At 37.3% G+C, this 25,370-nt stretch overlaps 1 protein-coding gene across 29 annotated transcripts in view; it reads right to left on the bottom strand.

Annotated features, from left to right (window-relative positions):
* AFDN (afadin, adherens junction formation factor) overlaps window positions 1-25,370 on the bottom strand; it is a 133,398-nt gene that overhangs the window by 90,539 nt on the left and 17,489 nt on the right. For 21 of the 29 annotated variants that reach the window (XR_012834587.1, XM_075748588.1, XM_075748590.1 and 18 more), the window contains exons 2-4: window positions 4,456-4,651; window positions 2,708-2,823; window positions 1,058-1,221 (exon numbers count right to left, since the gene is read on the bottom strand). Coding sequence is in view for 28 of the 29 variants with exons in the window: in XM_075748588.1 (XP_075604703.1) it covers window positions 1,058-1,221; window positions 2,708-2,823; window positions 4,456-4,651 (476 nt within the window). In the remaining variant the exon portion in view is untranslated. The remainder of the gene's footprint in view (window positions 1-1,057; window positions 1,222-2,707; window positions 2,824-4,455; window positions 4,652-25,370) is intronic. The other 8 variants (XM_075748580.1, XM_075748576.1, XM_075748585.1 and 5 more) reach the window with 1 other exon arrangement.

Below are 25,370 nucleotides of genomic sequence, written 5' to 3'. Positions count from 1 at the left end.
GAAACTTTACATTACACCCTAATTTTATTCTGATTTACAATATTGCAAATCACGTGGAAGCAGAGTCAGCACGTGCTTGTAGCTCATGCTTTTTCTAACGCACCTAAATATAATATTTTAATTTAAAAAAAAAAATTAAGATCAAGCTAAGGAACGGCACAGAATACTGGAATGATCACACTGACATCTGAAGAACATTGTAAACATATCCGTGCACAGCAGCACTACACATATGAAAAACAATCATGAACTAAAAAAAAAAAAAAAAAAAAAAGGAAAAAACCCGAGCTGAGCAGCTAAAGCCTTTATTATATGTCAACCGGTCATCTAATTTCTTTCATCTCTGAGAATCTGTCATCAATAAGTTTTCATCATTCAGTTTCTTTCTGGGTATCCACCATTATTGATTTTTTTTTCTGGTGTATTACATATGAAACCTACAGAATCCGGTACCGAGACAAAGTTTAAATTAATGTAGATGTTCCTCAGCTTTCTTGTTCTACACACAGTTATTCATGCCTGACTCTTGTGCTCCAGTTTTCTGTACGAGGATTAACATATGTCCTGCTCTGTCTCAATGAATAAGGTGCAGCAGATTTGGGAGCAAGAGTTGAACCTAGAAGACTGGCTACCAAAATACATCTCAGAGAAAAACAAACTGATAGTCAGGTGGTAAGTCAAATGCAAAACACCTACACATACTAATTTTTCTGGCAAAAGACAGAACAATCAAATATAGGGAGAGCAATAAACCCACTCGAGTAAATGTTCAAAAATAAAAATAGTGTGGAAAGTCCTTGTCACCAAGCACGTGTTGATTTCTGTACAAGCACAAAGAGGTGGAAAAAAAAGCTTTTTTATTGGTTTAAAAACAAACCTTGTGGCAAAATGTACATACAAACCACAGAAATTGCCATCACATATTTTGGTTTATGATGATATTGCATCCATGTCAGCTACTTACTTTTGAAAGAAACAATAACTTACTTGGTAGAGAGGGGGTATCCTTTAAAATAAGATGTAGGTTATATGAACTGATCAAAGTTTAACAACTTACATATCATCCCCATGAAGTAGTCTATCATCTTTATCAGATGCTTGTCGCAATGCCTCTTTTTCACGCCTCTTTTTTTCTTTTTTTTCTTTTTTTGAGAGAGTTCGTTTGAAATTCTGAATTACTCCCTCTTTTTCTTGTTTTTCAGGGCCATTACTCTGAGCCTTCTGAAATAAATGAATTCAAAACAACTTGCATCATTTTTAGTCCAAGGAAAAAGGTTAGTATTGGTTTTAACTTTCCAGATAAACCCGATTAAGACATAGTATCACTAACACAAAAACAATACTCCAGGCAACAATACTGCATTACAGAGGGATGGCACTAAAACTCTCCAAAACAACACAGAAGGCAAAAATAATTTCATATTCCAAAGCAGGTATGAACTGATAAAGCACCTTGTACTCAAGAAAGCAAAGAAACAGCAAAATTTTACTGGAATAATGCCTACTATCTACTTGGCCTCAAAGATTAACTGAGGGCTGCAAAACAAATTTCTGCCTCCCAGTACAAATACTTCACAAAACACTGCATTTAATCTGTTTTCAAGACAACTGTGTTGGAACATCGGATAAGAATAAACTGCAGAAGGAAAAATATTATAAAGGAAATTTCTCCTATGGTGTATTTTTCAGAGTTGTCCTTCCAGTGTTCTCTTCTCCAATTCCTGCCCCTTGTATACACAAGATACCTATAATTCTAGGCTCATTTGCCTTCAGTAGAGAAAATAATAGAAGATGAGAGAAAGATGCAGGGTTTTTTGCTTCTATTAGGAAGAGAAGGAAGACTGAAGGTTACTTAATTCAACGAATAGGAATAGCAAGTCTGGTAGATGTAGTGCAAGACATCATTAATCTTCTTTCCCTACCTCTAGCATGGATGTATCCTGTAGTCAAAAACGTAGTGTAAGCATAGCTCACGTACCTATACCCAAAGCACCTTTAAAATTAACAAGCTCTAATTCCAAGAGCAAAAGAAATTTAGTACTCAAGATGAAAAGCTTGTCTGAAGATAGCCCACACTGAACAGCATGTTTTCCATAGCTATAAGCATCTAAGTTAGATATGACTTCAGAAGCCAAAGTCTGATCCAATTTAATGTTTAAATAACTAATAGAAAAAGAGCTTTTGTATAGTTGATGTTCACGTGTCCCTCATTTTGCATTTGGAAGAAGAAGAAAAAAAAAAAAAGCCTCCCCAAAAGGAAACAGACTCCCATCAATTTTGTTAAGAAATAGAATGTTACCTAGGGAGGTAACAATTTTTAGTTATTCAACTCCCTCTGGCATCCTCTTTTAAGGGCTCTGAAAGGGGTAGGATTACCTCCTAGATGTTTGGTATCATATACTATTTGAAGAAATTTTTAATTCATCATATCAGAACAAAGCAAGCTAAGTTCTCTGGGCATTACATGCTGCAGTACTAGACAGCTTCATAGATCAAAGCATCACAAGCCACCTGAAAGATCACAAAAATGCTGTGTTGCGAAGATACATTTTAAGTATTTAAAAAGACTTGCTCCGGATATCAAAGGTGATCATCAGCAGTTGTTTTTAGGAATTAGAAAAGTAGAAATTATGTTTTGCTATACAAGCAAGTCCCACACATTTCAAAATTGCTGTTACTACTAGCATACTGCTCCTTAAAGACTCACCTTTGGAGGAAGCGTATCATTTTCATTCTTGAGAACAAATCTTCCCTCTCGATCATCTTTGTTCCAGTTTAACTGTACAACAAGAGGCTTCTCATCTACATCTAATCTTCTTTCTTCTTCAAAAAAATGAAAGGCATTAACAGTTACTTGGCACCTCAAGAACAAATATATTTAGAAACAAGTTATGCACTTAAAAAAACAAAAGTTTTGCTGAACAGTACACATCAGTTGATGTTTCCATGTTAAGTATAGGGATAGAAAGCCTGGGGAGGTAGAAATGTTATGTCCTCTTTTCAGCAACCAGACTAAGTGTATTGCCTCTCTATCTACATGAGCTAAAGGTCCACATAAAGTAGTCTTGCATATCTCCTTTGTCAGAACTGAAGTCTGGGAACAAGATTATCACTCAGGAGGAAAAGTTATCCATACAGTTATAACGTTTCAAGCTTTATAACTTCATTAAACTTCCAAATACTAATTTTCCTTATTTTAAATTCAACCAGTCTAATTGTGGTCCAAGAACTACTATTCTGGAAAGATTGCACAATAATAAACCAGACTATGAAATGAATAAAAAAAAAAATCCATTAGGCACACATACTAGACAAAATTTCATTTAGTGTATTTTATATATATTCTAAGTATGGAAAAAAATCTGAGAGAGAGGTTAAAAAAAACTTTAAGTTTTGCCATTTGATCTCCCTTCTAGAAGTAGAAGACAGTACATATGCATGTCAATGCTGTCTTTGCGTTTTATTTAATGAGAAACACTCCTACTGAATGACGTGCCTCTTATAAGCCATGTTTTAAACATCAGGAACTTGCTCTGCAAAGGAAACCATTTCATTTCAACTACAGGTACAGGGTTAAAAGATTTAAAAAAAGCAGAAAAAACACATACTATTCATTGCTTAAATTACTGATGACACATGCACTTTTCCCTAATCCCATATAATTCACGTCAAGTTATCATTCATATACCATGAAAAGTGACACATATCCCAGTAAATTTCCATTCTCTATCTCAAATTAAATTATTTTCAGTCTTTCAAAAGCAGAATTTAAGGTAGTTAAACCACTTGTATAAGCTTCCGAAGTACAAAAAAGAAAAAAGCACAAAAAAAAGCTAGTCTCTCCTATTCCTGTCGCCGCCGCCGCCACCACCACCACCCACTCTACAGCCTTCCAACCTGAAGCTTTCTACTGGGGTGGAGAGACAAAAACGCTAGCAGCATCAAAAGGCTACTTGACATTTGACAGTTCACAGGTAACATTAAAGGATCTGTTTAAGAAACATAGTGGCTTCAAATAATACTATGTTGAACTTCCCCCAGTTTAGCAGTAAAGGAACATGCCTTATAAGGCTACCTATCAACAGCCCACAACATCAAAGAACTGAGGATGTACTCTTAAGTGCTCCAATTTAACACTCCTCCCGTTATAAATTTAGTATTTACCTACTAGTCCTAAAAATAGCAAGTCTCTCACACATGTCAACAAATAAACTTTATGTCAAGTACAGCATTTAATAGATCATCATCAAAACTTGATAAACTGCAGGCCTGATACGTGTACTTACGTTTTGAAATACCACCCCCCACATAACAATTAGTAGCAATGTACGTAGGAACAAAAAACCCAAGTCTTATGTGCTTCAGAAGCTGGGGGCAAACCTAAAGATATTTCGGCTATGGGTTGGATAGGAAGGTGGTGTGGATGCAGGAAAGACTTTGTGAATAAATACTAACCTCCACTGACATGCACTTCATAAAGTGAGTATTTAGGGGACGACAACATTCGCATGTCTGGTCGAAACTTCTCTGCAAGAGTTTCTATCACATCTTGAGTTGTGGCAGTACTAGAGACACGGATACATTTTGTTGCAAAATTTCCAGCTGCTTTGTCTTGAAAGTAGAATCTCATTACTCCATGAAACTCCAAATCCTGTAAAGAAATAAAAATACAAATCTAAGTGCTGGCTAACAGTTATAAGGTTCAGAGTTCTTTTATCATTTCTTAGTCACAAATATATTATGAAAATAAGACATTCAAATATCGCACTGGTTTTCAAAGGACAGTAGCATTTACTAACTACGGCACCGTAAACTTGAAAAGACAAGAATATTCTGTAAAAAGAAATTAATTACTGGAAATGTTTAAAACTTGAAGCTTCAACTATTCAAATTTACAGCTAATGTCAGGTTTACCTGAAGGAGAATTAATAAAAACTTCTTTTTTTTTTTAAACCCAAAAACACATCTTGAGACTGGTCTCAATATATTGTTATCCAGAGCAGTCCCCTGTATCCCAAGTCTGTAAGAGTAAAGGCTAAATAGGCTCAAGGAACAGAAGCATGTCTCAGAACAGTTTTCTGCCACAGCAGTCCCAAGCATCATCTTTTCTGTCCTCTTTCTCCCTCTTCATGCACTCCTCTCTCTTATGTTGGCATCTGTTTGTCCCAGAAACAGCCTGTTCAGGAAGCTAAATGATTTGATTGGTTTTATATTTTCAGAAAGGTTAGTCTTTGGTACAGCTCCCTGTACACTCCGGGAGGGAAGAGAAGCTCTAGTACCAACACAAGGTAAAAGGGAGGAAACAAAGGGACTGCAACTGCTAACCAGGTGGCTACACCACAGCTGCAACCTTGAACTGTTCAAATTATTGTAAATTCACATCCTCAAATATTTTCCTTAGCCATCAGAGTCCTGTCCTCCATTTCAGCCTACCAAACTGCACGAGGATACCAGCTGCTCATGTAACTCCATAACTGGTCTGAACACTGACTATAAATTCAAATTTTAGCTCCCCAGTGATCTCCACCTGTCCAACTCTTGCCCCTTGTGTAACTCCCAGCATGCATGGGGCCCTGCACTCAGGGGGAATCAAGAAGATTCAAGTGCCCTAGTTGACATTGCCAAGTTTACTCTACAGTTCAAACAATCACTGCTCCTGTCTTCACTTTCCAGAGGCTTTGAAACAGATATAATCCTTAGGTGTCAAGTGTAGTGGTAGACTTCACGCTAAGCACAGTCCTTTCCAGTACTACATGTGATCACATCAAACACATTACTTTGCTGTTCAAAGAAAAGAAACTGAGATATTTATTGAATCATAGAATGGTTTGGGTTGGAAGGGTCCTCAAAGATCATCTAGTTCCAACCGCCCTGCTGTGGGCAGGGACACCCTCCACTAGACCATGTTGCCCAAAGCCCCATCCAACCTGGCCTTGAACACTGCCAGGGATGGGGCATCCACAGCTTCTCTGAGCAACCTGTTCCAGTGCCTCACCACTCTCACAGTAAACAATTTCTTTCTAACATCTAATCTAAATCGACCCTCCTTCAGCTTAAAGCCATTACCCCTTGTCCTGTCACTACACTCCCTCATAAACACTCCCTCTCCAGCTTTCCTGTAGGCCCCTTCAGGTACTGGTAAGCCGCAATTAGATCTCCCTGAAGCCGCCTTTTCTCCAGGCTGAACAACCCCAACTCTCTCAGCCCGTCCTCATAGGAGAGGTACTCCAGCCCTCTGATCAGCTTTGTGGCCCTCCTCTGGACTCGAAAGCTACTTTATCATTCAGAAGATCTTAGCACCAAAAAAAAAAAAAAAAAAAAAAAGTATAACCTACACTAAGACAACCATCTCAGTCACCCAGATAGACATAGAAGCAAGCACTGTTCTTCCCAGGGTGCTCCCATGCCTGTGCTAATACAGCAGTTAAAAGCAAATGCACCATGGACCTAGACAATGGCCAATTTTGTTTTATTCTTTGTTATTATCCTAACAGTTTATAGAATTAATCTTTCTGAGCCTAAATTAGTGTTCCCAGAGAACTATCTATTATAACCTCAAACTAGCATTCCTTCCTGCAAGGAGTTCAGGTTCCATATGCCTCACTTCAGCTTAACCGCCACCTCCTCATCCACTCTGGACTTAACTTTAATTCAAAGCTGGGTGTCAATTCTTCTACCTTGAATATTTTTGTAACTGCTACTACTCATCTCTGAAAAGCATCCTATCCACTTCATTTCTTGTCTCTAATTATCTATCTCTAATTATTAACTTGCTCCTCTCATGCAGAAGGCTACCAAATGACTTCTGGAAATCCTACCTACCACAGGAAACTGGAATTTCCTTACATGCATTCTTGCTAATTCCTTCACTGAGCTCTGAAAGGTTTGAGGCACAACTTCTTTTCACAAAGCTCTGTTGACCTTTCCACAATCTAATTACCACATGTCCATTACCACTGTAGCTTCTAATCAGCACAGACAACATCCTGAGTAAACGTCCGTTTAATACTAGCCTTACACTGCATTTATATCCAACGACCTAAAGGCGTCTAGCTAAAGGAGTCATTACATACCACCTAGTAAAATTACTTCATCCCTTGCTTTCTATAAAGTTACTGGGTGAACATTGTCTGCTTCTAGCAACTTGCTTTCGTGTTGTTCATTTGTTCTCTAAACACTTAACCAATGCTGATTTGAGAGTGTTCCTCTGACGAGTTACCCATGAAAGATTCTTGGTAGGGCAACCTCTCCAAGATTTTCAACAATGAATACAGGTGCAAAGCAAAGTTTTTTTCTGCTATGGCCTTATCTTCTGAAAGTTTCTTTTATGAAGTGATCATCCTGTGGCCCTACAGCTCATGGTAGCTTTGCTACTACTAATGTGTTTAAAGGCAGTATTAAAGACTTTTCAAAGTTTATTACTCAAATTCTTTTGTTCTATCTTATACTTTTATATAATACTAGACAGATTTCATATCCTTACAGTTTTCCTCATTTGGATATTACTTAATCGTTCTAATAACTGTCTTTGCCTGATGTTCAGCCATGCCAGCTTCCTTTCACACTTCCCTTGATAGCTGGCATGCTTTTGGTCTATACCGCCAGCATGGCATCTTTAATTCTCAGCAGGCTTAAGTACTTTGCTACTAGTTGCCTCTTTCAGCTTTAACAAATTTCCCTAGTGTAGCTATACTGTATTTCCAATTGGGTTGGAAAATTTTGTAGTTCTTGAAAGAAAAATGAATCTAAGCATATTATGATCTCTCGTACAGACAGCATTCTCACTGTTAATATCTTGAGCCACATCCCACACGCTCTTGGACCGATTTAAATAGTTGCCTCTTCTGTAACTACTCCTTAACCTTGATGTTCACGGAACAGCCACGGCTATTTTTATAACCAAGTTAAGGTTTTGATCCACTTGTTCGATGGTTGCAAAAGATGACGACAACACCACCACATGAGCTTTCTGCAGAAGTGCCATGAAGCATAATCTTATCCCATTCATAACATTTATTTCCCTTTACACAGGAGTTTTACCACCACCACTCCAGGTACTGCTGAAGCAAGAATTAAGACAGAAAATGAGGACATTGCAAATGTCTTTTTTCAGTTGTTAAGTATTGTGTGAGTTCCTATACACAGATAAGGTTCCAGTTGATTTTTTAATTTTTTTAAGGAGAGATTATTTTGCTGAGGACACATTCTACTACCCATTAGTCATGCTTTAATCCTATAGATTTTTTTTAATTCTCTGCACCAACACAGCAGAGATTCAAGATCAAGGGAGTGCAACGTAGATCCATTCAGAGAAGATCCAAAAAACAATTAAAGCAGCTCTCTAAACTACCATAGGTCTGTTATTATTATTATTATTATTATTTAGTTTTATTCCTAAAACTTATTTCTACTTCCAGACACTAACAAAGCAGAGAGGTGACAAAACTGCATTCTGAATACTCAAGATACGATGCTAGTGTAAAGCAAGTTTTGTTTTCCTTTCAGAAAAGTAATAATGCATTCCTCTAGAATCATCACTTGAATTGTGTTTCATTGCTTTGACAATCTGGATATGAAAACAACTGAATTCATTGACCAGTGGCTGCCCGTTCCCCCTCCATCCTCTTCCTCCTCCTCTATGGCCTTATCTTGAGGAGTGTCACACTTGAGCTGTGTCCCCATAGTCAATCCCTCCTTTCCCCCCACAACCCCACTCAATTTTCCAAAGTTTTCCATTTAAAAAAAAAAAAAAAAACTAGACTGCACAAGTGGATCACAATGCTCTACCGCTTCCCAATATAAAGCTCTAGTTAGTTTAATGTTTAATTTCCATTAAGTTCCAAACTGTTCCTTTGGGCATTGCTAGAGTATTACAATATTTAAATGAAAGTGATTTGTGATAGGGAAGTAATTGGTTTCACATTTCACAAAATTAGGAAAGTGGGAGACTACAAAAACAAAAAAAAAAGAAATACCAAAACAAACACTCCTCTAGCCTTCATTATTATTATAATATATTGGGTGTATCTACAGTTCAAGACACATTTAACTGTCTGACCAGGTGCTCAGCAGATCAATAACAAACACACACAGACAGCAATGCCACCACTCACACCAAGACAACAAGGTGGGCACCACACATAAATTTCCACTCTAACTCTGCATTAAAGCATTTATTTTTCAGAGATACATTTCATGCTCAAACTTAGTCACTTCTGAATTTCTTTGTCAAGACTGCCAGGTAGGTTTGCTGCAGTTTATAACATGGACTTGTGTTAAGAGAAAAGGCTAAAGCATAAAAATCACTTGTCCTAAACCAAATAGATATACAAAATCTGTTACTGCCTAACATACACTTTTAAGTGAAGAATTCTCCCCAAAACATTTACAAATCTCTTAAAACCATCTCTCTCTAAAGAACAGCCATTTATAAATTACCAAAATGATGTTAAAATGTTTTCTGGATTTTAAAAGTGACTAATTACATTAAGTGTATGAAAACTCTTAATTTCCTCTTGGGAGTTTATATGCATCATAAGCAATTTTAGTTTTCTCATCTAATCACATTTTAGATATTTTATGTAGCTGCTGTGCAAGTCCATGGCTCTTTATGTAGGAATGTGAGGACACAGAACAGTCTTTGGCTACACAAGTACAGTCAATTTTCACAAAGTTTTAACTCTCATTCACTTAGACTGCAAAAATATATTTTAAAAGAACACCTAGCGAAAGTCATGTCTTTTTAAACCTTTCAAATCATAAAGGCCATTTTCCTTAAATACAAAGCCTAATTATTCTTTGTTATCACTATCAGAAGAATTTCAGTTTCAAAAAAAATCCCCTACTCAGAAGAAGGTTCCGACTTACATAATAAAAAATTGCCATTTAGCCATTGTTTTTTGGTTTTACAAACAGAAGTAAGCTCTATCATCTCTTCATCAGACACAAAAAAGAGATGATAGAAGTGCTTCAACTACTTAGTTATGGCTTTTTGCATACAGTCAATGACAGGCAGTAAGTGCTTCAAAACCAACAGGTTAAGTGTTCCAAAAACGTCTTTAGAAAAAGAAAATAAAAACCCAGGAGAGCATCACAATGGCACACTTGAAACAACACTTTCACAATATGAGAAGACTTCAAACTTCTACAAAGCCTTGTGAAAAGCTTTGAAACATTCTTAGAAAACATCTGCGTTCTCAATGCTATCACCCTCCTCTGACATCCTTCTCTATGACCTCAGACCATCATCAACTGAAAAAGAGCACTACAAAAGCAGGAAGCAAACAAACTTTAATACATAACAGAGTCATACAGATCACTTAAGTCACGTTTAAAACGGAAAATGTGACACACAAGTTTTCAACTCAATCATCAAAGTTTTCCACAAAGCTTCAGCAAAGTGATTCTCAAAATGGTTTGTTTGATCTGTAAATCTAGCTCCCAGTTACTCGCTATCAAGTAGGTATTTCTGCTTTAAAGTAGTAATCAATAATAATCAAGATAATTGCTCATTCGAAGTTATGTTATGCAAAAGTGTAAATAAGTAAGGGAGGCAGAGAAGATCATCTCAAACTTCTGTCTCCAATTATGGAGGCTGGTTGCATACACATACAAAACCTGTTAACAGTTATGGATGACAGAGGTATTTAATACTTTGGGTTTTTGAAAATCCCCACAGAAAACCAGCTCTCTTTCTTCCAATCATCCCATTCTTTTTACTCAAGAACAACATAGTCAAGAAGGAATATGAAAAACAAGTAGAAAGAGATAAAAAGACTGTACTGTAAGTGAAGTTTGGAAAAAGCCTGCAATGTGACACAATGGGATGTGTAGCAGGGAAACCTGGACTTCCTGAAGAATCAGAGAAGCTTCTGCAAACAAAGCAGTAATATCCAGGAGCAGTAATCCATAGCCATGCTCACGTATGAGAAAGGAAACCCCTCCTTTAAAGTGTCCAAAGAGGTAATTGGAGAGTATTATCCCAATACGTAGGGCACAGCAATGAATGAGAAGATCAAGATCCCACAAGACAAGCAAAGAATACTCTTAGGCGTTTAAACTACATCCCACCATCTCAATCACAAAGCAATACATACTTCAATACTTAAGCATATTACACACTACCCATTCTGCAAACTATTCAATCTCTTGAGCAGTAGAGAATATACAAGTTTCCCTTCAGAAATCCTCATCTGTAACCCCTCCAAAAGCCTATCTTTGATCTCTTTTGGCTGCATTGATAACTATGTATGCCTTGCAAGCAGCATTCTGCATGACTGCACCTAGAAAATAGCAAAAAACAGCATTAAGAACGTCACATCTTTCTTCCTGCCCCATTCAAATTCTACAGGCAAAAATCTGCAGAAGACAAATTCCTAACTAAGCTGCAATTATTATTCAGGTACACGTACTTGTTGCTCAGGAGTTTTGCTAATAGAATATAAAACACAATAAAATCAATCCACAGTGCAACAATTAGAATTAAAGCAAATACAAGCTGCTTTCAAATGAATTCAGGTCACAATATTGATATAACAGGTCAGCACAACAGCATTATCACTGCAGGATATTCTGAAATATTCATGTAATGCCTTTGTACCTGACCCACTGTCAATCTACAGAGTAAAATGGAATTGATTCCTTTCCTCTCCAAAAGCTGTAAGTATGTAACAAATCTGTGCAATTCTAATGAATATATGAATATGAAAAAAATTCCTACAAGATTTTAAAACTCAAGCATATCAAATCACTAAGGGAGTAAGCACTGAAGTTACATGAGTCAGGTTTCTAGCATACATTCCCAGCAGTGAATTCTCAACTCGAAACTAAAGGATAGACAATGTTTTCATGCACAGATTCTACTGCCATCTATTAAAAATGAATTACAAATAGTCTTTAAAAAAATAATCCTGTTAACTGTCATAAGCTGTTTTACGTGTAGTGGAGAAAAGCAATGTTCTTGCTAAGCTAGAATTTTTCAGACACCTTCAAAAAGTGCAGCTTCAAGATTAATGATAGAATATCCTAAATGGTTCCAAGAAAAGAGAGAGGAAGAACATTACAGTTGAAAAAAACAGCTATTATAAAAATAATTTCCATTAGCTTTATTTCCTCTTCCAAACCTTTGACACCTGGATCAACAAAGACTTTCCACTACAGAATGACTCATTCTGCCACAACAATTTACACACACCATAATGTTCACAGAAGTGGGACCAACAGCTGAGCTTTCTATCAGAGACAATTATCAATAACCCACAACACAAGGAGCATAACTAAATGAAATTCTCTATTTTCCTGAAGAAAGCTACATCTGAAGAACCAGCCCCACTACAATATGAAACAAAGCCTCAAGATCAAAAAACAAGAGGTACTACATTTTCATAAAAATGTAATGCAATGAAGTCAATGCAAAATCCACTGCAGTATGTGACCACTACTATACAAAAAATCTTAAACTAAGGCCAAAATTCATGTCTAGAAACACATACCCTAAAAAAGGATTTACTTTCATAAATGCAGCTTGAATGCCCATGTGAACCCTGAATTATCACAGATGTAAATATTCTACCATATACTTTATATGCATTCTCCCTACTTGCCATTACCTATCTGCACACATAGCAAGACTGATTAATATAGTAACTCTTGGGATCAGACAAGCATTACTGTAATTTTCAATATTTTCCTAGTGAGTTGCACCTCACAGTTCAAAAAACTAAACTTCAGAACAGACCCATTTACACCAGGCAGGCGAACTAGAATATTTCCTACCTACTTCAAAAGAAAAAAAGTTGTTTTCAGAATTCTATTTTGCCAAAGCCACCAGACTCTGTATTCAGCCAACAACCATGCTTTATCCTGAAAGTACGTAAGTTTTCATAACCTTCCACAAAAGACATTGTTATACAAGCAATATGAAGTGTCTTCAAGCAAGATTTATGACTCCAGAAGCAGTTACCATTAAAAATAAACAAAAATCTGCCAAGGGTGCTCCCCAAAAGCATTACAGGCTTAACCTTCTAACCCTAATTTTCAAACCTACAGTAAATGATCAGCAAAATCTTACCAGCACTTGCAACAAACAGCAACCGTCTGCCACCTGCAGGATATTTTTTGTTAAGCTGCAGTGGACAGCATCATTCAACCTTTCACAATTAACCAGAGAAAATGCATAGATTGTTGTTCTTACAAAATCAAGTCTACTACAGTTAACTGAAAAACATTAAACCAAAAATATTTTCAACAATGAGCACTACCAACAATTCTGTAACTATTTAATCATTCATTAACTAGATTGATTAAATTCAAAGTGCAATGGAGAAAGCTGCAGGAGATTCAATCATACCACCCTTTAAAAACCGTATCAATACCGGTGTCATTCAGTGACTCTCCCAATACCATGATACTGAGGATATGGTAGTCACTGTCAATAGATACTTTGAAAATATACCCAAAAATGTTTTTTAAAAATTATTATGAAAATTGTTTGAAGGAGGTGACATGATGAGAAAAAAGGAAAAGTAATTGACACACATTTGGTGTATCAAAATACCCTGAAACAGAGATACAGGCAGAGTCCAATCATACTTGAAATCAGGTAAAAAAGCCAGTCAAAACCCAAACAGACTCCTTTGAATTAGTCATGACATATTTAAAAGCAAGAGCAAAAATAACAAATAGTAATAGGCCTCAAGAATACATCACTTGCCTTTCTACTGTTTACCTACAATCTGTCGCTGTTGTGGAACCAAGAGCCAAATGCTTATGAGCAACGAGAGAAAACTTAGGAGAAGAATTAGAAGTACAGGCAATCCACTACAGCATCTTTCAGGTATGTCTTTAAAAAAAAAAAGTTGAAATAAATCAGAGTTCTCCATATTATTTACTGTGTTAAAGACTGTTTCTTTTAAACAGTCTGATTTGGAGGAAGAGGAACAGGTTATTACATCCACATCAAACCAAAACACAACAGGAAAATTGTAAGGGGGAGGAGAATGGAAGTTCAGGCACTGGAAGTCTTGATTTTTCATTGGCATTGCTACTTGCCAACAACCTGCAGAGCTGCAACTCCTATATTTAAGCATCTTCAGGTATCAACCAGGCCACAAAAGAAGACCGCCCTTACTCACTTTAAAAGTGTAGGCACACAGTCACTTTAAAGCAACAGAAACTCTAGCTGCTGCAGAAAGACATTCCGCATGCCAAGACATTTATTTCCACCTCCTCCCTTATGCCAGGCACCTGCATCCTGCAGCTGTACAGCAACATCAATCAGGTTAACTAACTCGGAAGGAATTTTTTTCCCTCCCTCCACTCAGTCTGGAGAAAACTGTCATTGCTAGCAGTTGGAGGAAACTGTCCTTCTGCTGGCACCTTACATTAACTTGAAGAAACCATGAAACAGCAACCTCTGCCAAGCCAAGCCAGACACTTTATACCCACTTCTGCACTAGCATCAGCATATACCAGACCCTGCACAGAGACTTTACAGCATTATAAGCCAGCAGGTACTACCTTTCTTTTTTTGTTTTGGGCTGTGCTGGCTTGGCATGCTGTGAAGTCTTTGCATAGGTCAGACCAGCACCAGACCAAAGAAGGCAGCAGAAATGTAGTAGTAAGCAGCCCATCTATCCAACCTAATCTGACTGCTCTCACTTTCACACTTGCTCAGCAGCATGATATCAGAAGCAGCAACTCCTCTGGTTGACTTGACAGCACCCAGGCAACACTTAATTGTTTTCTCATGCAGTGTTTATACATTTCTAAGGAACAGTTAAGAGCATAACAGCACAACAATAAGCTGTTTCTACTTACAGCGACAATACCGCTTTCAAAGTGGGACTTTAAAGCTAGATCCAAGCAGGTTTTCTAAGGTACATTTTGAATGCTGCACATAAAAAGTGAAGATCTGAATGGACACTTTTCAAGGAAAAAGTAGTTCTAGCTCATCTATACAGTGACATCACCATAAAAAGTTCTCTTGAGGGTGCTGACACTGACAGGATGGAACTGTGTCCTAACAGAGACTGACAGTCCTGATGAGCTAAGTGGGAACTGTGGCCTGCTACAGGAATAGCAAATCTCTCTAATATTTTAAAGTCTCATTCCACAAACACATGACATCTAGAAAAATAAATAAAATAAAAAAGAAACAACTTTTTTAAAGTCATAAACTGAAGTTTAGAATACTGTAGTCTTAAGGGCATTTACATAATAGGCATACTGCAAGAGCTGTCGAATACTAGAGTTACACGGTAATTTCTCTACAATTTAAAAAGATCAAACTGTTTCCTCTGTAATAAAACTTGGGTAGAGGAACTTATTAGGAATAATCTTAAATCCATAAAAATCCGTATTTATTATTCTGCTGACACAGCCAGGAAAAACTGACCCAACTTCTACTCTGCACTGATAAACTTGATTGTGTTACATCAGTTTCTCACTCCTGGGGGATGAGCTGCAATCTGCACCATACAGGGTTAATACACCCAGCTACACTAACTGAACTACAAGAACGCAGGTGCTATCTGATACTCTGGTGCAAGTGCTCTGGCAACCAGGCTAATTAGTCAGGAGTTTAAAGAAGGAATGCTAACAAGCCTAATAGGAAACAAGCACCTGATTCTCCTGGAGTAGACAAACTGCAGCAGGGAATCCATTTGAAAAAAAACCTGAAGAGTTTACAAAAAAACCAAAACCCACCAAACTCCACCCTAAAACCAAGCAACAAAAAAGAAAACTCAAAAACCCACACAACACCAAAATGCACTCAGACCCTTACCTTAACACAAAATCTATTCTTGACTGGACCCAAATGTCCCACTCTATCCTCTGAGACAGGGTGGACTCACTTTAAAAACATTTTAAAAGAGCGAAGTATTTACTTCTTTTCTGAGAAACTTTAGGGTAGATATGGATGTGAAGAATTATATAGCTAAACAACATGTAACAGGATGCTATCTGGCAAAGTGCAAAATAGGCAGGCCTACGAGGGATTAATGTGCACATGAATTTGGGAAGAAAGGGGTCCCAAACGCAAAAAAAAACCCCTCTCAATCTGTGTTCTCTTGTTTATGGCACTCTTAAGAGCTCACTGCCAAATCGGGATTGCTAAAGGTTTTATAGCAGGTCAAGATCTTGCCAAAAAGCAATGTGGTAGCACAGGAGTTGCACCAAACTGTTGCCAGCTTCATTAACCTTATTACCCATTTTAGCACCTCAAGAGACACTCATGTGCAACATTTAAATTTGTCCCAGTTGTACAATTACTGTTGCACTGTTTTGGAATTCAGTCTAAAATCATTAAATTCATACATTCCAAATCATATTGATTTGAAATCCCGTCAAATGTTGGATTTGAAAAGTTATTTTCCAAGTAAACTAGGTTAGTCAAGCAGGGTTGAAGGAATGATACCATTTTAAAATGCAGCCTAAACCACAATTTTGTTGTAACAAACACTATGGAAACAGGGGCAGAGACTACTTTTTGAGCTATTATTATTTCTCCTCTCTACCTGAAATATCTACCTTCCCATTTCCTTTTTAAGGACAAAACAACAATACTTCAGGCTATATAATCATCAACATCTACAATATTAGTTCTGCAAAAAACCCAAACTCAAAATCTGCACTGCTGAACGAAATTTAGTGAGATCAGCTGTGTTACAGCCAAAAGCACTGTGGTTGCGCATTTACACGCGGCTTCATCTTGAGCACACACACACACACAAACAGCTAAGACATCCTTCTAGTTACTTCTACCATACATCCAGGAAAAGAATATTCATTCACTACAGATACAACCAAAATAGGTAGCCAAATGAAATGCCATGCAGTTTTAAATACGATTAGAAGCATTAACTGTAACCTTTTTGAACATTTAAAAGAAACACTCTGTCCACGTTGCAACTTCCCAACAGGAGACAGTCAGTCCAAAAAAGTGTAGGGTGTTGGCTTCTTTTTTTTTTTTTTTTTAAATTCTACCACTCAAAACCCCCTCCAGGAATTACCATTTTGAATGACTTGTTTATTTTTTTATTTAAAGGAATCAGGTAATTTCTTAAAACCTACGAAGTAACTTATTAATGCCATTAGTTACCTTAATGGTGGTTGACAGGACTACCAAGGGAACAGACAGCTTGACAAAAAGCTTTACAGTAGTTGTAATACTTTGGTAAAATTTATTTTTTTGTTAGTCTTCTCTGCAAATCCTACTTAATACTGTTGTATAATCTTTGGCAACAACTTCATCAAGCACTGTGCTTTGTGAACAACATTCAGCTTCAGTTAGTTGCATTTAAAAACAACTGCTGACAAGTTAAAGGAGGGCCTTCTCTGCAGTTACACCATCAACAGTATCTTCAGACTGATAGTGACTTTGCACTCTTTTATGAAGCTTTCTTTTGACTATTCTCATACTACAAAAATTCCTCTATTCTAACCCAAAAGCTAGTTCAAAGTAGTCCTAAACATAAATGTATTTCTTACTAAGGTATCTGCACACAACCAAAATATTGTTTGGGTTCTGATTCATTCCCTCACTATTTACTTTTAGATTTGAAACAGAAGATACTGTGTAGGTATCAACATAACAATACACTTTAATGCTTTGTACTTCAGCTGGAACTCTTCTCAGGGAGAAGCATTTTACCTTCCAACTACCTACCAGTTTCCTTTTCTCCTAGGGGGTTCCACACTCGCTCCCATCTACAATCCTGTCTGTTTTGCCAGACTGGAAGCAAGTTCATTGGTTGAAAGGTCTTACTCTGTAAACAGGTTAATTTAACAAGAACATCTCTATACTGAACTTTTATGTATCCTCCAAGTTATTATTATTAGAACAGAACATAGAATGTACTATTCACGTAGACCTAGAAATAAATTCCCCGAATTGCCGATTACTGGAAGATTACATCAGGACAAAAATTACTCGACATGTCCTGTTTGTACATGGCAGTGAGGGAGAGTATGACATTAAGCTAACCCAATGGGAACCAGCAGTAACATCTGAAGGGGCTTTCCCTCTCCCTACCCACCCGCCCCCCCCAAGCTAAGCGTCATTTCAATTTTTTCAACACAAGCATTTAGGTAAACTCTAATGAGACAGTTCAAAGAGAAAAGTCCAAGAAGAATTAATCCCAGCGCCCCAGCTTTCTTAAGAACTTCACCATGGAGTCACATAAAACTCAATGCCAGCAGAGGGATTAAAAAAAATGCTCAGTTGAAGTGGTGAGGGGAGCAGTCTTTTGCTGCTAGAAAGCCATTTTACCAGCTTAAACTGTAAATATGAAATCTCATCCTCGTAGTTTTCCCTTGTGTAGCTATTGGCACTCAAAATAAAACGAAGAACAGTAATTTACAGACACAAGGAATGCCTCTGCGGATCCAAAACCCCAACCAACTGGGAGTATGTCAGAGGCTAAGTTTAACAGCATCTAGCGGCAATAACTTGGTCATCCATGGGAATTCAGGTATTTCATGATGCCTATCTAAACATCTATTTCACTTGTCTAAGGCTCAACAAACAAAGCATTATGAAAGTAAACCAGTATTTGAAACTCAGTACAAAAGGCCTAAGAAAGGTTATTAAAATAAAATCAGGCTATATTTCAATTAGTAAATCATTTAACTGAGAACAGAAGTCGTATTTTTGTTTAAAATACTAGAGGACATAGCACCTAATGTCCAAGAGGGACACAAATGGTGGAGGAATTACTCAGTGGTGCCAAGAGACTTCTGCAAAACACTACATCAGATGTTGTCTCAGATGTTGTCTCAGATGTTGTCCACACACAAGCACTGACAAAGTTTTACAGTCCTGAGAGTCTCCCAACATCCTGCAGACATCACAGTAGCATCATTTCAATAAAACAGGCCAGAAGAGGAAAGTAAGCAAAATTATTAAAAGAAAATGAGATTTGAGGAAGTGGTCATAATTAAGAAAGTCAGTCCCGAGATAGGGTGGTTTAAACATGTTTAAAAAAAGCTCAATTAAACATGCTAAAATTAACATTTCATTGTGGCACCAAACAGTCATTAAAACAAAGCAGCACTCAAAAGCACCTCATAACTATGGGAGTAAAAAACCACTCTTTCTATAATTGCAGTATTTCGGCCATGGCCACTGTATTTTCTCTTTCCCTCCTACTGCTTCAGAGTCTCTTATTCCACACTCAGGACAACAATGTAAATGCTGCAACTGTGAGCAATCACCAATGCTATTCCCGATAGAGGAAACAGCAGTTGACCACTTGATTACATAGGAAGCTCCTCATTTCCTTTGCAATTCTCTTCATAATAGCATAAATAATCTACAAAAAGGTATCATGTGGTACAAGCATAAAGACCAATTTTAGCGACTTTTTGTCAAAAAGGATTTGGTCAGAAATCACCATTAATTTTTCAAACAATGGAGCTGAGATATATGTCCAAGTTAGTAACTCAATTTTTTTTATTTTTTTATAATTGTTGATCTTACCCTCTCAAATATTTTGGGGCTGAGTCTCTAATGAGATTAAATGTTCTGTGCAAGACTATTCATGTTTTGTGAAAAAAATTCTGTTTCCAAACAGTAGCAAGGCAGCTCTTCTCCCATTTAAACACTGATATGTCATTACTTCTTTAAAATGACATAAAGCATCTTGAATTACCATTTTGTTGCAATACCAGGTAAGAATCTGGCTTCGCTTTTAGTCATGATGAGAGGTTGAAAGGTAAGTACAGGATTGATTCAGTTGATTAAGTGCTCAAAGTTTTAAGTAGCCAGTCACTTGCTCACTTCTCATTTAAGCATCAGAACAAATCTACTCCACTGGATCAGCAACTAAACCAATACTGCCGCATCTTTTCATAGTGGCTTGCTCCTTGTTTCACAAAGGGCTGCCGCTGGCTGCTTACAGAAGAGTGAGGAAGTTTCAGAGGGCAGGTCAGTCAGATCACCAGTTACAAGACTGAGTGTGTGGACTTGGGATGAGATAGAAACAACATAAAGATGACTGAAAAGCTGAATGATTAATCATCACATAAGCATCCTTCACATTACTGCTTTCTTCCTCACCTTTCCTATCCACTCCTGGTCTGGAATAATGCACTTAAATAAACAATAAATTTCTGTATTTGTACATTGCTTAGACTAGGCAGCAGCTTCGTTCTTAGAACTGAGAGAGCAGATTGTTACAACTCAATAGCTCCTTCCAGAGTTTGTTCATTGAACGTTAAGGCTTCATAACATAGGTGGTCTCCACCGCACGGTGCTGTGGCTGTCTTCAGCTGAACAGCTGCCATTTATAAAAGGAGACTTTTGGAAAGGTATTTTTCTTGAGGAACTCCAGATTGTGATCTCTCAACTTCTGGGACAAACCAGTCCTGACTACTGACTTTCCAGAGTGCACAATAAGCCTTTTTAACCATGTTTTTTAGGTGGAAATCCAAGAACAAGCATCCGGACCTGGGGGTTATCAGCTGAGGTGGTAACTTAGCTATTAAAGAATGGGTAGCAAATTTGCATCAAAATAGATGACAATATAACATGCACGAAAGGTGATTTAAAGCTTTGGTTAAGTTTAATAGTAACATATATAATTTAATGTTGACTTCTGGGTGTTTTGCTTGTTTGATTTATTTCAGTTTTAAATTCTCGTCATGTTAATACTGGCCTTGGAACATTTACAGAATTTACAGATTAATATTACTCAAGTTTCAAAGTACTAATTTAAATTTTAATGGTAAAAATGCTCCACTGAAGTAACAAATAGTAATATTAAACATCTGTGGCCAGATGAGATTATAGTCCACTTTCAAACTAGTACTTCAGCATTTCTTTCAACAAAAATGTCACGCTATCAGCACAGCTATATTTCCATGCAATTGACCTAATCTCCATATCTAACCAACTATATCAGAAGTTTTGAAGTTCTGATACCATGAAAAAAGACCTTTCTGTGGTTAAAATTAATGTTTCATAGATAAAACTTTTTGTTTCTAAACATCACAAATGCAAGATATGTTCAGCAGCTACCACTTGCCCCAAGCAATGTGTGCTGGTTTTTAAGACTTTTTTTAGGCATCACAGAGAGACCTGTATCACAGTGGGAGAATTCAAAACACAAAGAATGTGAGGTTCAGTATGAAGAATTTAACTAGTGAACCACTGTACAAAATACAGTATTATAAAGCCAGTAATAATCAGGAGTGAAAGCAAATATTATTCACAATAAACACGTATCAACAAAAATAATCCAGCCTAACTCATTCACTGCAAGTATCTATTCCAAGTAACTGATACAGGTGTGCGATCCAGAGAAGGAGGAAACAGAGGCAGGAAACTGGAACAAAAGAGAGTGGACAATTTAAAACCACTTCTTGCCCTGCAGTATTAGGATCTCATCCAATCTCCCCCCACAATTTATCATATAAGCACGATAATCATGTTATCATGTTTCTTCAATGTATGCCTAAGACAGAAGCTATATAAAGTAGTCCTGAAACATTAAGGTACTTTCAGTCATAAGAATTGGGTAGGACAAGGGTAGAAGAATGCTGTGCTCAACTTCAAAAAGGATCTAAGCATTTCAATATTCAAAGCACTCAAGCACATGCCGAAATGTTTTGCCAGAGGAAGTTCTACAAGGTGGGGGTTTGAGTTTTATTTTTCTTTTTTTCCTTTGGTTTTTGTTTGGGTTTTTGAACAGTTTTTGAATTCCATAGAATTCAACGAGGACAAATGCAAAGTCCTGCCCCTGAAAGGAATAATGTCTTGCAACAACACAGGCTCAAGAATGCTTGGCTGGGAAGCATGTCTGCTAAAAAGGACCTGGGGATCTTGGTAGACAGCAAGCTGAAGATGATCCAGAAGCGTGCCCTAGCAGCAAAGAAGGTCAACATCATCCTGAGCTGTACTAACCAGAGGAATATAGGCTTTAGATGAAGTAAAATGATTATTCTCTGGATATAAAGAAAAGCCTTTTAACCATTAGGACAGTCATGCAGTGGAGGAGGGTGCCCAGAGAGGTTGTATGGTACCTGGTCCTTAAGGGTTTTCAAGACCTTACTACGTAAAGCCTTGAGGGGCGTCAGGGCTACCCTGCTTTGAGCAGGAGGTTGGACTAGAAACCTCCTGAGGTCTCCTCCAAACCAAAGTATCCTATGATCTTATTTAAACATCTATAGAGGACAGGCTAATTGATTTTCCAAGACTATTCTCCTACAGAAAACACTAATTATTACACCATCCAGGTAGGTAGATATCCTTAGTTTACACAAGTTGACCTCCAAGCACAGTAGAGGACAAGACCAACAGGAGAGCTCTGATACTAACATGTATGTCACAAGAAGGGCCATGACAACAGAAGGGGTGAAAAAAGCTAAATAAATTAGTTTAAGTAGCAGCATAGCATTTGCAAATTTCTCTACAGGTAGGAGTCCAACTGGTAGAGATTAGAGACAGTAAAACCTATATAAGTGGTTCTACTATGCATACCAAGAGTCCTTTCTCCAACTACTGCAATGCAACCCATCCCATCCCAGATGGAAATAAATTGTAATGGGCACACACACCACTGATCCATGTAGGATCACAGGATAATTCAGGGAGGAAGGGACATCAGGAGTTTCCAATTCAGCCTCCTGCTGAAAGGTAATCCCTGCAGTCAGATCAGGCTGTTTGCAGCTTTATCCAGTCTGGTCTTTAAAAGCCCCATGGACAGAAACTGCACAACCTCCATGTGCAACTTGTTCCTCTACTTGACTATTCACTGGTATCTGAAAAGTTTTATTTTGTAGAACCCGTCTGTAGTTGGTGAACCGCATAATGATTTCCCTTTCAACATGGATAAAGTGAACTGTAAGCCTGAAAACATTTTTTTCAAATATTATCACATGAATCACTGTTCAGTAGCTCTAAAATAAACTTGCTTACTCAATTCGCCAATGCAAAGTAGTAAGACTAGCCTCTAACTCATTTCTCCTTTAAGAATACAAAGTTATCTTTTATAACATAAATAGGTCATCAGGAATTTTCAGGATGATTTTTTAACGTCTGAGTCCTGTTCAGTCTTCAAGAAAGATTATACAACCAAAAAGCAATGAAAGATCAGAAAAAAGCAAGACAAACACAGAAATTTAAGGCAAGGACTTGGAAAAACAGGCTTCAAAAAAAAATTAAATATTCCCTGCCCTCCCTATGTCCTCAAACTGGTGAGATTTCCTTAGGTTGTATATGTTACTTTCGAACACAGTTCAGTTCTGAAATTCCAGACAAGCATCTGAGTGCAACACGGAAAGTGATTCACCCCCACCAATACCAATTTGTTGCTATCGTCTAGTTGCTACAGGGTATGTGGGGCACAGAGAGGCAGGAGTGGGTGGAAATATTATTATAATAACAACAATCACACGCTAACCACAGCGGTACGACTTGATTTTGAGAACACCACAAATCAACAGAACATCAGAAGAAAACAAACTCAGAAAGTGGGAATGAAAGGGAAGTGGGGTAGACCAAGACAAAAGAGAGATCAAGAGAAGAATGAAGAAACACTGGTCCAATTACATTAACAGTCTAGTTTCAAGCTTCTCAGCTGTTCACTTCATACAAGTATACATAGGGGGCAGGAGGAGGGAAGGAGGCCCAAACAGCATCTGAACATCAGACAGTAAGAGAAGCCTCTTTGTTTCAGTGTTCTCATGAACAAAAAAACAAAATTAAATAAAAAGCCCCAAACCACAAAACAGAGGATCAGCCTTCCTCCTGCACTCTTTAAAAAAAATAAAATTAAAAAAAAAAATAAAAAAAAAGGAAAGAAGGTAATAGCCTTATTCTAAGGGGAAAAATAAATACACTTGTGGTTCAACTTATCAATCTCAAAATGCTAGGCACACAATTCAACTTTAAATCTCTCCTTAATTTCAATTTGCAGATGAGAGATCTATTTTCTGAACTTAATTTAGCTGGCACACCAGTATGCAGCTAGTACGTTGTATGTAACAATAGAAAAATGTCATGGTCTTATTTTTTTACGTGCCACTGTATCATCATAGCTCTATGACAATGTAGATAACTGTTTATATGACACAGGTCTAAAGATCTGCATTGTGTGATATTGTCACGGCACTGGTTCTAGAAACCAACTACACTTAAAATGAAGGTTTTCCTAATCATTGCCAATAATTTCATGATCAAAAATTCTCAAGTAAATATTCACCCCTGCTGAGAGTACTCGACTAACAATAATTCATTGTAAAACCTACATGGTCTACATCTGCCAGTAACGAGTCATTTCCAATCTGTAATCTGGATACCCAGAGCAGTCGAGAGGACTGCTCCTCCACACAGTGCAGGGCAAATCACAAATATCTGAAAGATATGTATGTCCACAAAAGTGACATGGACAAGTCTCTCCATTTCAGAACTATAAAAATGCAGTCCTCATTGTCAGAAGTTTGGAAATTCTCAATACAGAAGGCATATGGGCAACTATCAAAGCAGTTTGCATCATTTTCTTTTCAAATGATTTAATGCAATAATTACATAAGCTTTTTCTTAATGCTAAGTGAGCTACCTGAGCACTGAAGAACTAGGAAAACTAGCTCTGAGGTTTTGATGTCAAGCAGAGAACAGTTGTTTTTGTTATTTTTTTGATTCGTACTTTTCAAATACATATCCAAGAAACAGCATGCATTTCAGCCCCCAAAAGTTACAGTCCAGTAATTTTCTTTTAATTAAAGTGATATACAGCAGAAGTTAGGAATAATTAAATTGACTAATTAGTTTGACTAATTGTAGAAGACAGGAATTGCATTTTTAGTCCTTTGTCCTGAAATCAAACTGCCACACAATAAAAAACACATTTGAACTTTACAAATTGAGATTACATGACCAAACAATACAGAAGTCTTGATCAACTATAAACATTCTTCCCTCTCAAGCAGTTAATTTCCAATGATGTCACCTCCACAAGGTCTTCAGCTATACAACGTCTCAAATTGCTAAAGGTAAACAAATAAAGAGAAATAGAATATCTTTTCCCCAAAGTCAAATTTTTCAGAGGTTTTGCTGAGAAACAAAAAGAAACAAGTCTGATTTTCTCTATAAGGATAGAGGTCTCCATTTTGCCAGCTGTTCGGTTTGGACAGACCCATACTAATAATGTAAGATGGACTAATTTGCACCATCAAAGTCAGAAATGGTAATTCCAGCATCCATTCATTTTTAAGCTCTGATCAAGAACTACTGAGCTTAGACACACAACTCCTCCCTGTGCCACAGGCTACCCACTCTTCATCATGGGTAAGGTTTACATGACCAAGCAATGAGGATTTTCATGTTTGTTTCAAGAAGAAAGTGATCTCAAGAAGCAGATTTTGACAAT

This window comes from Balearica regulorum, chromosome 3, assembly GCF_011004875.1.
Source record: "Balearica regulorum gibbericeps isolate bBalReg1 chromosome 3, bBalReg1.pri, whole genome shotgun sequence".
NCBI classification, from domain to species: domain Eukaryota; kingdom Metazoa; phylum Chordata; class Aves; order Gruiformes; family Gruidae; genus Balearica; species Balearica regulorum.
Note: the sequence above shows the minus strand (reverse complement) of the source record. Positions and strands in the feature narration are given on the sequence as shown.